At 50.0% G+C, this 18,178-nt stretch overlaps 1 protein-coding gene across 2 annotated transcripts in view; it reads left to right on the forward strand.

The window, feature by feature from the left end:
* SLC6A11 (solute carrier family 6 member 11) overlaps positions 1–18,178 on the forward strand; it is a 122,282-nt gene that overhangs the window by 76,904 nt on the left and 27,200 nt on the right. For both annotated transcript variants that reach the window (XM_073787701.1, XM_033865432.2), the window contains exon 7: positions 13,373–13,476. In XM_073787701.1, the coding sequence (XP_073643802.1) occupies positions 13,373–13,476 (104 nt within the window). The remainder of the gene's footprint in view (positions 1–13,372; positions 13,477–18,178) is intronic.

Raw genomic sequence — 18,178 nt, forward strand, 5'->3', positions numbered from 1 at the left:
TCCTAATGCCACCCGGAGGCGATGGCCCCAGGGAGACAGAGAGGTGCCCTGAGGCCTTCAGAGCCCCGCTCCCTGAGGTTTGTGTGTGGGCCTGGGGGAGGAGGGAGGTGTGACTGAGAAGGAGGCTTGTTGGGCAGCTGTCGGGGCAGTTCTGAGCCTCTGCAAGGGGGCCAGCGTCCTGCCCCTGGTGGAGCTTCCATAGCAGGTGGGGGAGGCGGCGGGGCTCTGGGACCAGCCCCTGACTGTGCCGAGAAGAGCTGACTTTTCTTCTGCTTACCCTCCTGGGACACACCTACGCAGCCCCCAGACCCTTCAAAGATTCTTCTCAAGCCGGAAGTCATGAGCCGTCTGTGGCCACTCAGCCCCTCCCACTGGATGAGCAGTTACTGTGAGCCGGGTGCCAGCACGCGCTCTACACACACTGAGTCTTGTCTCCAGAACCCCCTGGAGCTGTTGCTCTTCCCATTGTGCCCACAGAGAAACTGAGGCTCGAGGAGTGACCTCCTTGAAGTCGCCCAGCAGAGCTGGCACCCAGCCAGATCTGTCTGACTCTGTGTGACCAGGGAAGGCACTTGGCTGACCTCCTTTCCCCACATACACTTGCTAGATTGCTAGCCTCTGAGCAGGGGATCAGCGTTCTGAATTATCTCCGTATTGGCCATGCCTGGCAGATATATATGGTGCTCAGAAAACGTTGTTGAGGGGAATTGACCCACTGACCATCAAGTTTCTTACCAGCAGAAAACCTCAGAGATCTTCTGCCCTAACTTCCAAGGCAATGCAAGAATCGCATCCCCAGCTCTGCTTGGTTACCTCTACTAACAGGGAACTCATCCCAGGGCTGGGGGTCTCAGCCAGGGAGGAAGCTCTTCCATTGTTGACTGTGACTGACCTCCCCACCCCTCCCCTGCCACCATGGCTCCCCTCTGGGAGGCTGCTCCGGGCCGAAATTTGAGCACTTTGCCTTGCCCCAGTCAGAATTATTTTCACGTGGAATTGAGTAGCATCTTCTGCATCCACCATGTGGCTACCGTAGGTATTTTCCCACCTCAGCCAAAGACGAAGTGAATGAAGTACCAGCTGTCTGAATCCATGGGATTCAGGAAGGAGCGTTCCATCCTCTCTCAGTCCCTAGCATTCCCACTAGGAAGCTCCAGACAGTCCTTTCTTTTCCCTACCTCCAGGCCTTTGCTTATGCCGCTTACCTCCAGCCTTCCAGGCCAGGGCAAGTACCAAAAATCCATTGGAAGTGTGAATCTCCATGAGCATGGTGGTGTTCTCCTTCTTGCTTTTGTAAAGACTCTCTGCCCAGTGCATTTGACTTGAAGTTTGTTCGTAATGTGGCTAGGAGCTTAAATTCCGTGGTGTTACAGTGTCTTCCTAGGCTTTCAAGACTGTAGGATTGAAACACCCCAGCAGAAAACCCCAAGGAAAATGAGTCACAGCTGACCCCCAAACATATCCTTGCTATGTAGGTCTGCGGTGTACATCCCTGTCAGGTTTTAACTCGCTTACCAACTCTGACAGGTGGTGGACTTTCTCCACCATAGCTGGGGGCAAAAGGACTGTGTGATTGATTAGCAATGCCTGCCACGGGCAGGAATGATAGGTGGGATTGATCAGTAATGTCTGCCATGGACAGGAATAGGGATGGGATGTACATGCCATATATTTGTCATCTCATTGCATTCCAGTTTCCTTATTTTGAAGATTAGAAAACTGAGGCCAGGAGGAAAGAAAGAACTTTAGGGAAAACATAGGAACTTTCGGGACAACCTAGAATTGCAACCAGGTGTCCTGACCCTCTCAGTCTAACACACTGTCCACTTGGCCTGGTAGCTAGGATTCTGCATAAGCCTTGAATTCCCCATTCCTATGTGCTGGAGACTAAGCAGATGTGGCATTCAATACATATTTTTTGAGTGCTGACAATGTGCAAAGTGCTGGGGAATGCATCAGTGAAAAAACAGAACTTCCTGCGCTCCTGGCACTTCTATTCTAGTTGGGGGGAGACAGACAAAAATCAACGAACATAATGATGTCATTAAATGTATTGACTTCTCTGTCTCCGGGCAGACGCAGAGGCAGCTGCCTTCACCAACCGTGGCTGCTTGCTGTTTTGTGTTCCTCTTGAGGAAGTCCCTTCTCTAGGCTGGAGTACACACCACTGCTTGGCTCTCCCAGGGCCTGGAGCCTCCTTGTGTGCCCTTTCTTTCCCTGGCTCTCTGCCTCTGTACCAGCTCCATGGTTCTTAGGAGAGAAGTGATTAAGGCGGGAGATGGCAAGGTTTCATTTCCATCTCAGTGCTTGCTCGGATGACACAGGAGAACGCACCTGCTTGGGGCTCGGTTTGGCCCGGAAGACCCTGGCCTTGTGTTCCCAGCAACGGCAGCTGGGTTCTGCAGCCCCACCGCTGATGCCAGCTCAGACTCCCCTGCCTCACTGGTTCTCCCAGAGGGAGAGGTGGGACCACTGCCCAGGGGTCATTTAGTAATACGTCGGGGAGTAATTCTGGTTTCCTCTATGACGGGGGCACCTCTGGCATTTAGAGAGTGGGACTGGGTGATGCTAAACCTCCTACAACGAACAGGACCGTCCTGCACAATGAATGTCCTGTCCAGAAGGCCAGTTGCACCCTCTTAGAGGAACACTTTAGGGGGAAGACCTTGCCCTAAAATGTAGCCCCCAAGGCCGTGTGGACAGTCCCGGGAACAACGCAGGACCAAGAACGTGCTGTCTCCAGGCCTTGCTCATGCCCTCCGTTGCTCCAAACCTCCTCTCTTTAGCCCTTTAGTAAAATGGGGCTCCGCTGTCTCATGCGATGGTTTAAGGGGTAGACGCGCATGGCCCCAGGATCCTATCACATAAGGCAGGGAGGTCACTGCCATCAGCCCAGTGCCAGCAACTGCCCGTCCACTCCCTCCACACTCTGTGACCAGGACACAGCTGTCCAGCCTCCGGGCAAAGGCCCAGCACCGTGACCCCGCTCCCTGCTCCACACAAAGGGGCCACCGGGGTCAGCCGACACACCCAGGCTCCCCTCACCGCCCACGGTGCTACCCTTCAGCCCAGTGACACTTTGCTGGCAGGGCCTCTGGGCAAGGCTGGCTGCCCGGGGAAGGGCTGGCACCAGAGCCAGAGGCTGCAGAACATATTTCCAGTGGAGCTTGCAGGCCAAGAGCTTCTGCCCCTTCCCACCACTGTTCCCGCTGGCCCTGCCCGGCTGCCCGGCACATTAGCATTTAAATATATCCAGAATCGGCTCCCCCAAAGCCCTCTCCCCTCCCTGAATGCACCAGGGAGGGAGCACTTGAATCCTCCTGCCTCGACTCCCTTCCTCATAATGGCCATACTGCATTCATCAGTGTCTGTATGTGGCATTAGCTGAGCGGAGAAGAGAGGGCGCCTAGCAACCCAGAGGGGGCTGCGAAAGAGGTGGGAAGGAAGTGATATTCATGTAATCATTCACTTCTACAAAAGCCGTTGTCAGGTACACACTGGAAACACAGCTGTTGTATTATTCTCCTAACCTACTTTTAATCTTCTGAGACTATTTCCCAATACAAATGACCAAAAGAAAGAGCTTAATTCAGCTATTTTCTGCCGGGCCATATACGTTATGTTTTCACCTCAGTGGAAGGCTCTGCTTACAAAAGTGGTGTTGTGTGTGCGTTTCTGTGTCTGTGTGTGGCTGTCTGTCTGAAAAGAAAATGTTAAAGAAAGAGAAGGCTGTGGGTCATGAGCCCAGGACGGCCACCAAGCCCCGTCCTGGCTACTTGGATCCGAGAGCCAGACGCCGCGTGTGCTGTTGGGTCTGGAGGTTTTAGCATCTTCTTGGCAGGGCAAGGAGCACAGGAGCAGTGGGGTGCTGGCTTCCTCCGCCCCTCCCTGTTGTACCCTAGCTCACGGCCCTAAGGGCAGGTGACTCTGCTTTAGTGATGGACGGTGGCCGCATTTGGTACTGCTCAGAAATCTGATTAGCTCACCTGGTAGGGAGGGGGCTGGGATGGTGGGAAAGACCTGGGAGCCTGTTTTCATAACATGTACAGTGGAGAAGCTACCGTACATGCTGTGTATAGCATTAGCCACATGAGGAGTGGAAAAGCATTAGCCACCAAAAGGAAGCAGATTAAGGGAGCTGTGCCAGGTACCCCGTTACGTACTTTACATTCATTGTATCTTTCTTTTGTGAACAAGGAAGTTGGGGCTCAGAGAAGTGAAGTAACTTGCCCAGAGTTGCACAGCAGGTAAATGGCAGTGCAGGGCTCCAGCCTGGGTCTACCTGACCCTGAAGCTCATGCCCTTTCCATTAAGCCCCAGAGAGGTGCGGAACCAGGCACCGGGGAAAAGCCCAGGTTTGATATAGTCCCCTTCATATGATGCTCCAGTCCCTTCTCCCCAAGGCGGGCCAGGTTCCGGAGGTTTTGTCCCTAAGCCCAAGGGGACTCCTCACACAGTGGCCAGTGCGTACATCTCTCCAAAGCTAAATAGACAACAAACTCCCCCTCTCTGGGTGTTAGTTTTTTATCCATAAAAGGGAGATAATAATTGCACTGATCTCAACAGTGAGTCTAATATTTGTGAAGTGTGTAGAACAGCCCCTGCTGTGTCATCGGTGCTTCCAAAGGTGAGCAGTTGCTCTGATGACTGGCTCCTCTCACTGGTGCTTTCCTGGCAGGATGGGTTAACGCTGCGTTTGTCAGAGACCTCAGAGCATCAGTGCAGCAAACGCCATCTCCTCCAGGGCACAGGGACAGATGGACCAGGCCCACCTGCTGGCGCCAGCTTTGATCCCTGGCAGAGTTGCTGCCCTTCTGCTCTGACTGGCGGCTCTTTGTCGACATGAAAGCACATTTCTGGGGGATCTTCTTTCTGTAGCCCGTGCTGCCTTAAGACACTGCAGCAGGTCACATCTGCAACTGCCCCTTCACAGAGCAGGGCCCCAGCCCCGCTGCCCCACGCCCCTGCCTCTCACCATCCGCCCACTTGCTCGTCTCCACCAGATGCTGTGTTCCAGCCTATCTGCCCGTGTTTGTGGCCTGTCTCTCCTGCTAGAAGGTAGTAAGCTCCCTGAGGGCAGGAGCTCCTGGAACTTTGCCTGGCACATAGTGGACACTTGGTGCTTGTGCACCGTGGGGAGAAAAGGGAAAAGAGGCTTTTTTCTTCTCCTCCAGATTTGTGAAGACCGGTAGATCCTGAGAAGGGATTAACATTGACTAAGTGCCTGCTGTTGGAGCTCACGGCTGGGTTTCTGAGCACTTCCTCAGGGCTCTCCAAGAGCTGGGCTCTGTGCTGAGTATTTGTTTCACACACATCATCTTATTTAATCTTCTGTGCGCAAGAGAAGGAGGGAGGGGCTCACCACTATGCACACTGACCCTCTCCCAGGTCTCCCCAGTCAGGGTAGTCTCTTCTCTCCAAGGGGTGAGAAAAAGACATGACGCTTTTGCCCTCAAGCTTCTAGGAGATTAGACATTCTACATATGAGGTCAAAGGGGGAAGAGGGAGAGAGGACAGGCGTTTTCCGTGTCCCCCCCGCCAACGGCTGTCTCTAACCTGGGCGTGATGACGCCCACCCCAGGGCAGTCACAGGATGTAGGACGATGCCTTGTACACTCTAAAGTGCTGTCCGTGTGGACAGGGGCAGCGGGTACTAAGCGTCCGTCTTGACAGTGTAGCTCCTGAGCTTGGTAGGGAAGAGTGTGTCCTGGTCCGTCCGTCCTTCCTTGCTTCTCCTGGCTGGGCCCCACCGATCCGGTTGGGAAGGAGGGTTACACCCTGATCCACTGCTTTCTGCACCTACCGTGTACCAGGGCTCATCGGAACAAGTTGGTCTGAAAGCGGTGCAGTCGCCCCAGAGCTAGGAGGGCGGGACCACTTCTCTTCCAAAGGGGCTCTGCTCCCTGGTTCCCATGCACATCTGTCCTCCAAACCTCTGAATGTGGACGGCCCCTGCCACGCAGCCAGAACGCCCCCCATTCATTGCTGCAGAACATGGGGAGCGATCCGTTTCTCAGCTACTGACCCAGCTTCCTTAGGGTTTGTTCTGTGGAGACTGTTTTCTCTTCAAATTCTCTTGAGAACTGGGAAGGCCTTTCTCCACTGAGCTGCCCCCTTTGTGGCATCCTGGGAGATGCTGGTCAGTGGGGCTCAGTTGCCTGGTCTTCCTTTCATGGAGGTGGGGTTGTTTTTGTCTTGTTGACCTCACAGCCACAGAGCTGTTTAAACCCCTGCCGAGAGTCCAGGCCTGCGCAGTGCACCAGGAGGCCCCAGCTTTTCTCTTTAAAATGTGGAGCCAGAACGCCTGGGGTTCAAACCTGACTCTGTCCCTTGTTAGCTGTTTGACCATCTATGGATCGCTTCCTCTTCTCTAAAGAGTACTCTAAAGTACTGCCTAGTGAGATGGTTGTGTCAGTTATGAGATTGTTCCATGAAAGCCTTGCGTACATGGTAGGTTTTCAACAAATGGTGACTCAAGATGCCCACTTCCTAAGGCATCACCAAACTGGTAGAAGGTTCATGAATGTCCTGTTGGCCTGTTTTATTAGCCTCTCTTTGCAAATCATTCTGTCAAATCATGCCAGTGGCCACCATGATCTAGTTTGATCTCTGGATGTTTGTGGAATCCCTAGTTGAAGAAAGAAATCGCCTTAGGTGAAAAAGACTTGGGCTAATGCCTGTAGCAGAGGCAAGGCTTTCTGTTCACTAACCATCTATTTTTTCTCTTCCTGAGTGAAATGGGAAGAGACTTTCCCAGACTTCCTTGTCTTTAAGTGGGGATCACGGGACTTGGTTCTGGTCAGTGGTGTGTGGGCAGGGTGGTATTAGTAATCACAAGTCTGGTTCTAAAAACCTCCCAAACACGGGACTTCCCTGGTGGCGCAGTGGTTAAGAATCTGCCTGCCAATGCAGGGAACATGGGTTCGAGCCCTGGTCTGGGAAGATCCCACATGCTGTGGAGCAACTAAGCCCGTGCGCCACAACTACAGAGCCTGCGCTCTAGAGCCTGCGACCCACAACTACTGAAGCCCACGTGCCACAACTACTGAAGCCCACGTGCCTAGAGCCGGTGCTCCACAACAAGAGAAACCACTGCAATGAGAAGCCCGCGCACTGCAACGAAGAGTAGCCCCCTCTCGCCACAACTAGAGAAAGCCCGCGCGCAGCAGTGAAGACCCAACGCAGCAAAAAGTTACTGAATTAATTTAAAAAAAAAAAAAACCCACCTTCCCAAACAAAGCTCTCGTAGTCTGTTCCTCTGCGTCAGAGGCTGTGCTGACCTGGGGGTATCATGATGAGGTAGGAGGGCTTGCTCGCTGTCATTGGGTGGAAGAGAGCCAGCCCCTGCACAGTCTGCCATGTGCTTTGTGTAGGCGGGAAATAAACTTCCATTGTGCTAAGCCATTGAGGCTCGGGGGGTTATTGTTTATTTCAGCGTAGCCTGAACACATACAGCTCCCCCAGTGAGTTCATTCATTTCTTCCTAAACAAAGGTTGTAGGGAGGCTAACAGTTGGATCCCTGTGGCATTTTCGCAGCCACAGGTGTGTTCAAGAACATAGACGTGCAGCAGGTATGCCTGTCTGCTGAGGAGTCCGATGGTGTAGAGTCCACGTGAAGACATGTCATGCTTCTTTGTGAGACTTTTTCAAGAAATCGAATCCTGAAGCTTCGCGGGCTCTGCAGGCCCAGTAAGCATGTATCTCAGCAGAAAAGTTGAATCAACACTGGTTTATCAAATGTGGAAAATAGAAAAGGCCAGTGGACAGAGCTTTGGATCTGGAGTCAAGGAGACGATAAGTTAGTACTAAAATCCTGATGACTTGCAAATCTGTGTCTCAAGCCCAGACTGCAATATTTAGCCCTAAACTTTCTGCCTATCTCCTGAACAGCTCACCTGATGCCTTGTCTAGACTATACTCGTACCCTTTTCCCCACATTGTACCTCGAACCTCCCTTTAAAAAACTGGCTCATCCTCTAGTGTTACACCCCCACCCACCACATCCCTCAGTTCTGGGGATCCGTCTCTCACCCCCAGTCAAGACCAGTCTTCTTTAATCTGCCCTCTGAAAATGTCTTGAGAACCAAGGAGACAAGATGGCAACAGAAAAAAAATTTTTTTTAATTTTCCAGAATCTCCACACCTAAACAGAGAAACTAGGATAGTAAACCAAAAAGCATATGGATGGTACCTTCAGCATAACTAGGTGGCTCCATGAACCACAAAAGGTGAACAGGTCAAATACCAACAGCAGTAACATCTGCATGGTATCTACTCTATGGGATGAGATGAAGATGAAGAGGTAGAGGAAGAGGAAGGCAAAGGGATACAGAAGGCTGAGAGACAGGAAACCCATACATCTCTAACATGTATTCACCCATAGAAGGAGAGGGCACTGGGAATAGAAGGTTGGTGCACCCATCTGAGAATGTCAGCTGAAACTAGGAGGGATGTGTTCAGGCTGCAAGTCACAGGTGAGTGTGAGAGGACTGTGGGAGGTTCAGGCAGGGGTCTGGGACCTGGGAACTCTACAGACTGACCAGCTGAGGCTCTGTGGTCAGACAGGACCCCCACATTGAGGAGAAACCACTGAAAGCAGAATCCAAATTGAGCAGGACAAAGACAGTAGAGGAAACAAAGAGAAATTCTGGATAAGAGTGGAGAACAGTAATTGCAGAAAGTACTCTCTGCGTGGCTATAGTTTTAAAGACTTTTTGGTACTGTCGGAAGAGGCAACTCTAGACCTTTGAGGCCAGAAAATCTACACAAGAAAACCTCCTACTAAGAGTACCAAAAAAAAAAAAAAAAAAAGCACGTCACCTACATGTGAGCACCAGAAAAGGATTGCGATCAAGTCTCATACAAAGCTATTATAAGAAAAAGAATTAGGAGCAGAATAGTGTTCCTACAGATAATGGACACATTCCACAAAGACCCAGCAACTTAATATTTCACAACAAGCTAAAAGAAATGAAGAAACAATAGATGCTATGAAACGCTAGCATAAATGAAATTGTTAGGCAAAAAGAATATTTGAAAGGAGAGCTGACAGGAAGGACAGCTTATGAAAGAAAAAACAAATGAAGAAAGTTTTTAAAGAATGTAAGAAAAAGTGATAGGTATAGAAATAAAGAAGATCCAACATACAAACAAGTCCCCAAAGGAGAAATCCAAAGTGATGGAAGAGAACACATACTAAAAACAATTATTCAGGAAATTTTTCTCCCTGAAATAAAAGAGGAGACTCGAATTTGCATCTTGAAGAAGTATATCACAAGCTTGGGAAAAATAACCCAGAATAATCAACATTAAGACATGTTTTTATTAGAATAATATTAGAATTATTGGACTTCCAAGAGAAAGCAACAAACCTGTTGATAATTCAGACAAAAAGAGTAAATGCTTTTATAAGGGGAAACAAATTAGAGTGGCATCAGACTTTTCTACCCCATCACTTTGTGCCAGGAGACAACTAAGCAACATCAAAGTACTCAGGAAGAGAAAAAGAGAACCAAGGATTTTATATGCAGCCAAACCAACTTTCAGGCACAAAAGCCACAGATCAACTGTTAGGAACATGAAAGAACCCAGGAAATATATTTCCCATAAGCCTTTCCAGAGGAATTTACTAGAGAACAAGCTACAACAAAACTGACTGGAGAGGTATTAACATAATGGCTGGGGGTGAGCATTAAATTTATGGTCACCCGTAGAACTCACACTAAATAATGGCAAGAGGGGGACAGTATAATATGAAATGGTTGTATGTTCTGATAATGCAGATACAGTACAAGTATTAAAAATTGGGAGAGAAGGGAGTGTGTATATGAAAAGTAAAGTAAATTCACATAATGCCTTTAGGTATTAACTGGAAACAAATGAATATTTCTTCAAATTAGATTCTAGAGGAAAGGGAAGAAAGAAAGAGATGTGGCTAATTTCAATATTCCTCATAGTAGGGAGCCAACAGGGGGAGGGCTAAGGGTATTGTATAAAGGTGTTGATTTAATGGTAATCATCTGAATAAAAATGACAGCCTTTTCCCTACAGAGGTAGGGGAGCAAGAGAAAAAAATCATTGGGAATACATTCCTCCCTCACGTGAACCTCCATACCCAATGTGTCCTCTTTCATCACTTCTCTATTCTTTAAAGGTGTGCCTCCTCCAGACAGCCTTCTCTGATTTCCCTAGCACATGTTAATCTTTCCCCTCCTCTACCACTCCCAGGTACTGGGTATCTTGTTCTCTGAATGTTTCATTTTATCTCACCTGCAGACAGAGATGGAGTGCTATAAATAATTGTACATTACCTCTTTCAGAGCCTGGCACAGGGTTCTGCATACAGAAGGCACTCAATAAATGCTGGGTCATTGGTAATTCAGGATTGATTGAAGAATTTGGGCTTAGAGCTCCTAGGTTTTTCTAAGATCTTAATGTTGCTGTTAGTCAGAATTCTTTCTGCTTGAAGTGACAGCAGTCCCATTCAAACTGACTTAAGAAAAAGAGGAATTATAGGCCTCTGAAACTGAAATACTCTCAGGTAGGCCTGATTTCAGGTGTGGCTGGATCCAGGGACTTGAGTCATATCTCCAATATTAGTCTTTCTTTGCTCTAAACTCTGCTTTCCTCTGCATTGGCTTTATTCTCAGGCAGGCTCTTCACTCATGGTCAGCGATGACCCCCAGCAGTTACAAGCTTAATCTCTCTAAGAGAAAAGAATGTGTCCCATTTGCAGTAGCTCCACTAAAAGTCCCAGGATTGAGTTTCATTGGCTTGGTTTGCATCATATGCTCATCCCCGAGCCAGGCACTGTGGCCAAGAGAAATGCTTTGATTGGCCTGGGTGGGGAAGAGGTGGCTTTTCAAAGTAAAATTGGGGTGCTGTTACCTGAAAAGGGGAGATGGGTGCCGGGTGGGCAAAAACAGCAGATGCCTGTTTTAGTGCTGGGTGCGATGAGCAAACTGCAAGAAAAATCCCCTGCGGGTGGAAAGCGTGGTTTGAGGCCCCATCTTTGGGACGTGTGGGTGGAAAGCTCTCTTGGGTGTTTTTGAACTCACGGAGGGGTTTATGTACCATGTGGGGAGGGTGGGGCCATTCGCCATGGGGCCCCGTTGTGATGAAGCCCCCAGGTTTCCCACGGGTCTGGAGGCTTCCCTCACTCTGGTCTGTGCACTCCGTGAAGGTTCTGGGGAGAGGGACACCCCGTTTGCCGAGGCTCTAGGAACCACACGTGTTCGAGTGCTGAGCGTCCCAGCACCTTGCTGCTGGGATCTGGCCTTGCTTTCTGGGTTAGGAGCTGCCCTGTGTTTTGCTTCTCCATATGGTTTACTGGCCTTACCGAGGAGAAAAGGGGGTGCACTGAGGTGGCAAATGGGGAGACTGAGGCACAGCAGGAGGACTTTAAAATACATCCATTTCTCTCCCAAATCTTCAACATTGTTTTTTTTTGCATTGGGCCCTTCCTGTCAACATTTAAGCATCCTCAAGTTTCTGCTATTTTTAAAAAATCCTCCCTAAATTATTTTCTCTCACACAACCACCCTGTCTCCCAACTCCCCTTTCTTGAAAAAGTTTTTTAATATTCCCTCTTCCCATCTCCTCCTCGCCGTGTCTCAGCCCACTCTGATCTGCTGGCACCCCCTCCACACACACACATACACACACTTCATGAAAGAGCTTTCCCTGCGTTCCTCATTTAGCGCTGAGACACTGAACCCGAAGGCTCTTTGTTAGAGGAAGACAATGTACCACTTTTTAGGTTGAAAAGCAGCACTGTGATCTTCACTTCTAATAAATGTTTCTTGAATGATTTAACAAGCAAGCAAACCCAGGGTAGAGTGACCTGTACTGTGTAATCAAATCCCCAAGAGAGAGGAAGTTGAGAAAATTTGCCTGGAAAAGGCTGTGTTCCAGAGGGTTCTTCAGATCTGTAAAGTGCTGCCACAGGGGAGAGGGAGAGGTGGCCCCAGAGCCAGGGAAACAGGAAGGGAGATTTTCTCTCATTTTAAGAAATGCTCTAATGGTCAGAGTTCTCTTAAGAAAAAGAAAGGGGCTGTGTCAGAAGGTAGTGAGCTCCACATCACTGGTGGTAGTTAAGCAGAGACCATTCTGTCAAAAGTACTCAGAAGAGAGTCCTGTGTTGGGTGGGGGGTTACACCAGATGTTTTTTTGGGGGTTTTTTTTCGGTACGCAGCCTCTCACTGTTGTGGCCTCTCTCGTTGCGGAGCACAGGCTCCGGACGCGCAGGCTCAGCGGCCATGGCTCACGGGCCCAGCCGCTCCATGGCATGTGGGATCCTCCCGGACCGGGGCACGAACCCATGTCCCCTGCATTGGCAGGCGGACTCTCAACCACTGCGCCACCAGGGAAGCCCTACACTAGAGGTTTTTTGAAATTCTGGGGTTGGTTACATGTGTTTCTCTAGCGGTGTGTCTCCTTGGACTTGCGTCTGCCGCTCCCAGCTGTGTGGTCTTGAGCAAGTTGCCCCGTTCTCTAGATGGCAGCTGCTTCTCAAGCTTCAGTCTCATCAGCTGCATTTGGGTTTTAGCTGTGGATTTTCCTTGGTAGCTTCTAGGAGCAGCGCTCAGAGAGAGTCCAGGGGGGTGTTAGAGAAGCCACCATAATTCCTGTTGTGCGTGTCAGGGCTTCCACGGCAGGTTTTGTTGGAGGCAAGCTTGGAGACTAAGAAAGTAGTTTCCACGTGTATCACATAGGAAGCCCAAATGCACCTCTTTGGAAAGGTGGTAAAGATTTGGTGGGAGGGCCTCCCGCATCTCATTTCCCTGTCCTCTGGCCGAGCACATGGGGCAGAGTGAGAGAAGTCTCCAGACCTGGAGGAAAAATGGGGTTTCATTGTAATTGGGCCCCATGGTGAATGGTCCCCTGGTATATATACATGGTAAGTAAGCTCTGTGAGTTCAAAAATACCCGAGAGAGCTTTTCTCGTGGTGGTCTTAATCGCAAAGCAGAAAAAATCACTTGTTTTGGCTTCAACAGTCCTGAGAGGGAAGTTTATTCCCCACTTTGCAGTTCAGGAGACTAAGCCTCAGAGAGGTTAAGTAACTTTTCCAAGGTCACACAGCTGGAGCAGAGTCCTAAAACCCAAATTCTTGCTATTTGGTGAACTACTGTCCATAAAGTCCAGAAAATTCTGGTTTTAACTAAGGTCGTTTATATTTAATCACCCCAAGAATAGAACTTCTAAAAAAAAATGCATTCCTGAGATGAGGACATTTGATTGTCCCTTTGTGGAGTCTTTTTGGAGGTTGGGTGTGGGTGGGGGCTTTCAGAGAACAGGGCCATCCCACCCACCCACCCCCTCGCCGCACATCTGACTTCTCTTTCTGCCAACTTCTTTGTGCCTTCCTACAGGTCTGGGTAGATGCTGGGACGCAGATCTTTTTCTCCTATGCCATCTGCCTGGGTTGTCTGACTGCTCTGGGAAGTTATAACACTTATAACAACAACTGCTACAGGTGAGCATTTCCCCAGGCCCTGCCAGCTCTCCACCAAACCCGAGAGCCCGCCATGCTGCCCGGCTAGTTCACGGTCATCTTCTCACCTTGCAGGTCTGGGTGAGGGAAAGAGGCCTGTTAAGAGAGGGGCGGCAGGGCACCAGCCATTCCAGGTGGAACTGGAGAGGACCCTGGGCTATTTGTCAGCCTCTCCCCACCCCAGGGACAAAGAATGGTCCAACAGAGGAGCTAGGAGAATAATAAACATGATCAGAGTGCGTTCCAGGCTGCAAAGTGAGTCTACTCCGGGAATGGGACTCAGGCCTCCATCCTACCCCATACAGCAAAGCTTTATCCCAGGATGAATGATTGGCCCAAGGTTACACGGCAAGTAAGTGGCAATGCTGGGACTTGAACCCAGGTCTTCTGACACGAAGGGCCTTGTTCTGCCTTCTGTTCAGGAATTTCTTTCCTGCTTCTTCACACTTGACTGTAGGGTCCTGTCCAGTCCCACTTGGAATGGCCAGTGCCCTGCCGCCCCTCTCTGGACAGGCCTCCCTCCCTCCCTGGCTTCCTGCAGCTGGCCGCACCCAGCGTGGGGAAGGGGCCCACATGGGGAGGTGAGCCTGAGGCTGTGTGACCCTGGCTGCCTGGTCCTCATGCCTGCAGCCTGGTTTCTACCCAGAGGCTGAGTCCACAGAGGCCCAGGGACTTGGCTAGGGTCACCCAGCAGTGCCTGGCGGAAGTGAACTTTGCACCCTGGTCTCTAACTCTACGCCTGTTGGCTGAGGTCGCTGCACCCCTGAATCAGTGCCTGGTCATAGACGGTGAATACGCAGAGAAGGCTGGACAGCACATCTCTGTCCCCGAGTTCCAGAGCTCCTTATTCTAATGTAGAAACTCGTGGACTAATGGCAGTGAAGCCGTCCCTGAACACAGGTTCATTGGAAAAGGAAGGGTTTTTCAGCAAACAATTCTGAGACAGGATAAGTATTTTGGTGGAAGTAATTAGGATAGATCCTCACCTTGCCCCACATATGCACCATAATAAGTGTCAGATTGATTCAACAGTTAAATATTTTTTAAAAGAAAGCCATCCTAAAATGAGGAGTAAAATATTGTTTTCATAATGGGAAAGATATGGAAACATCAAAATCATTAAATCAGGAAGGAAGTGACAGATTGATTCACATAAATATCTAGAACTTCTAAATTTCTGGAAAGATACAGAGGAAACTTAAAAAGAGCCACCTCTGAAGAGAGACACAGGCGTCAGAGATGGGGAGACAGGCTTTTTCTACCTATACCTATACCTTCCTGTACAATTTAAAGGTTTTGTTTTGCCTAGTCTTTACTCTTGAGTACATATTGCTTTTATAATTTTTAAAAAGTCACATTAATACAAATGTTATCTATATACCTCCTGCATTACATCTCCAAGCAAAACATGAAAATCATCTACAAAGTTAAAGGGCATACGAACAACATATAATATGATACTCGAAGTGTTGGCACCCCTAATACCTAAAGATTACAAACAGGCCCATATGAAAAACCCTAAAACACCAAGAGAAAAATCAGCAACACACTCTTAAAATAATGAGCTTATTTTTCTTAACTAGCACATGAGCTGTGGTCTAAAAATGACCCCTGTTTGGTGCAGGTGAGGGTACAGTGAGAGGGGCCATGTCACAGTCTGTTGGTGGGATGGGAACTCGGAGGTGACAGCCACATCACTTGGTTGTTGTGTGGCTCGAGTGGGAGCATCATTTCAGAGAACTTTTGTCAGTGATGAAGTCCCTCCCGTGTTATCCCCATCTTCGAGGGAGGGAAATTGAGGCTCATGGATGTCATTCCTCCAGCTAGGTGTGGTAGACCTGGACTCTGGCCACGTTCTTCTAATCCCCATCCTACCACTCTGCTGCATCCTCCCTGAAAGCTGGCTTTGTGATCGCTTTACCAACCCATTTGTTAAGTCAGCCGTGTGCTGTATGTGTCACTAAGTGTGAGATGCCCAAATCGCTACCTTTGGAGATACACACAGCTCCAGTCTACAGAGACTGCCACTTGGGGAAACCAAGGCAATGAAAGGGGGCAGATCCAACATGCTGGAGGAGAGGCCACAGGGGAAGCCAGCGGGCTCTGCTGTCCCTGGGCCGTTAGGCAGAGAAGTCATTTGGGTACTGTTGGACAGAGGGATGTTAGAGAGGTGGGAGGTCAGACCAGGTTGTCCAGAAGAGCCTCTCATCCTCCAAGGCATTCACAGGAGGTGGGTCTGGGGGATGAGATGTAGCACACTGTCAGCCACGATAGAAAATAGAACCACGGGTAAGAAGAGAAGGGCGCAGGCACAGGGAGAGCAGCGGGCAGACCCCTGGTCTGGGTTGAGTGTGACACTCTCCGGATGCTGTCTGCGTACAGCTGTCAGCACGTCAGCAGCCAGCGTCCAGCGCGGGCCCTCCGTGCCGGGCGTTGCGGAAATCTCTAGGTCACTGTCCATCACCTCCAGCTTGGCCGTCAGCTCCATGAGGACACAGTCTGGGTCCTCTTGTTCACCACCATTCCTCAAGCCTAGGAGAACACTGGCTGAAGTGTAAGGAGGCAAGGAAGGAGCCACACCGTTATCCAGATGAGGAAACTGAGGCCGGGGTAGGCCCCTTGCTTGATGGAACGTGGCTTTGAACCTGGGCCTTTCTGGCTCCTGCACCCCTATCCCTCACTCCCAGGCCTGGCCAGTTCTTCCCCAGCTGCTGCAGTCAGCAAGGATTTGGCCGAGAATGCGTCGTTATCAGGCTGGGGTATCATGCCTCGTCTCAGGGCAGTGACAATGGCAACTTTCTTCCTCGCCAAGCAGGTGGGTGAAATATGCTGACTGCCCCAGATCCCTTCTGCTTCCGCCTCCAACAGGCAGGTTTTTTCCCCTCCTGTCAGTAGCAGAAAGCAAATCCCCTAGGTGACATTGCAAAATCTCAGGGCTCCTTTTATTTCTGTTTCCAAATTTTTCCCTGAGCACATCTTCCCAACTCAGAGGGAGTAAATTAATACCCTCTCTTCCGACAGCATAATAGCTTCTGGAGGTCTTCAAAGCCCAGCTCAGCTCCTGCCAACTTCAAAGCGCTTCTTACGTAGCTGTTCACCTAGAAGGTGCCCCGTGGGGAAGGAATTAGAGGGCTGGAGATGGAGCAAACCAGATGGGGAAAATCCTCACTTCAGAACACAGGCTGCTAAGCTCTCTCTGCTTGGAGGTTGGGGTGCTCCGAGGAAGGGGGTGCAGGGCACAGGACTGGAAGCACCTCGAGTCTGCTCAGAGCTTCTGTCCCTCTGTGATGTGAGGAAGTCACTCAGCGTGGAGGGGGGGGGGGCGGGGAACCTTGCAATAAGGGACATTTGTTTTCAACAGCCACATGGACGCCCAAAGATTGTTTTCCAAAAGTCAGGATTTAGAAATCTGAATTCTTAGGGAGCATTGTTACTGTGTAGCGCCTAGAAAAAGAGTGGGCTTTGGTGTTTGAGACAACTAGATTCACATCCCGGCTTCCCCGGCAGATGACAAAACAGTTTGAGTGTGTGACTCTCCTCCCTGGGCCTCAGGATTCAGTGACAATATCCAACACTGCAGGTCCAAAAAACACAGGAGAATTCCAGAATGGAGAGGCTATGGAGAAAACACTTTGCTCACCAGTGCTGCCTTGTTTTGGACTGTTGGATAAGTCAGGGGCCAGAAACAGGCATGCAGGGCAGATTTACCCCAGCCTTAGGAATAACTTTGCCCTCCTGGGCTGAGCTGAATTTCCCTTAGAGAGGAGGTGATCAGTCTTGCAGATAAAGTCTCCAGGCCTGCCAGCCCAGCCTCTGTCCACAGTGCCAGAAGAGTTCTGTAAAGGGACCTGTATCAGTCACTCACTGCCGCAAGAATGCTGTGTAACAAGCAGCCCCAGGACTCAGTAGCTCACCACAACAAGCATTCGCTTTTATTGCTCACCAGTTTGCTGGTCAGCTGGGGACTCTCTCCTTCAGGCTGTGGGTTGGGCAGGTTTGGCTCCAGGGTCCAGGCCAGGCTCAAGCCTGCTCCATGTGTACATTCTGGGGTCCAGGCTGCAGGGACAGCAGCTCCCCTGGAAAAGTCCTTCTCATGGCACATCACAGAAGGGATAAAGGACAAGACCAATTGCACAAACACATCTCAAGCCTCCACTTGTGTCACACCTGCTGATAGCTCATTGGCCAAAGCAAGTCACGTGGCTAAGCCCAAAGTCATTGGGGCAGGGAAATATACTCTACCCCAAGGAAGAAGGTATGGAAGTGACCACTTGCTGAAAAATGACTTAATCAATCACAAGGCCCAAGAGACCCTCTTATCCAAGCCACCTTGTCATATAGCTGGTAAGGTCAGGCCCAGAGAGAAGGTATTGCAAGGGGAATTGGAACCCAAGGCTCCTGACCCCAAGTCTAATGCTCTTTCCACCATGCCCTTGATTCCCAGGGTCAATGCAATGCAACGCAACTGGGGGCCACAGTCACCAACATCTGTGTAAACTTTGGTTGCATTACAAAAAGTATGGTGTCAGGAGAAGAGGAGGTGAGAGTCCTGCTCTGTTCTTGAGTCTAGTGCTCAGTCCTGGATATGACATTGGAAAAGGGTCTGGACAAGCTGGAGTGAATTTCAGATCACCAGCAGGATGAGGAACACTGATAAGGGAACTGGGAGGTCTAAATGAGCGAG

The sequence above is a fragment of the Tursiops truncatus genome, chromosome 10 (genome assembly GCF_011762595.2).
Source record: "Tursiops truncatus isolate mTurTru1 chromosome 10, mTurTru1.mat.Y, whole genome shotgun sequence".
Taxonomy (NCBI): domain Eukaryota; kingdom Metazoa; phylum Chordata; class Mammalia; order Artiodactyla; family Delphinidae; genus Tursiops; species Tursiops truncatus.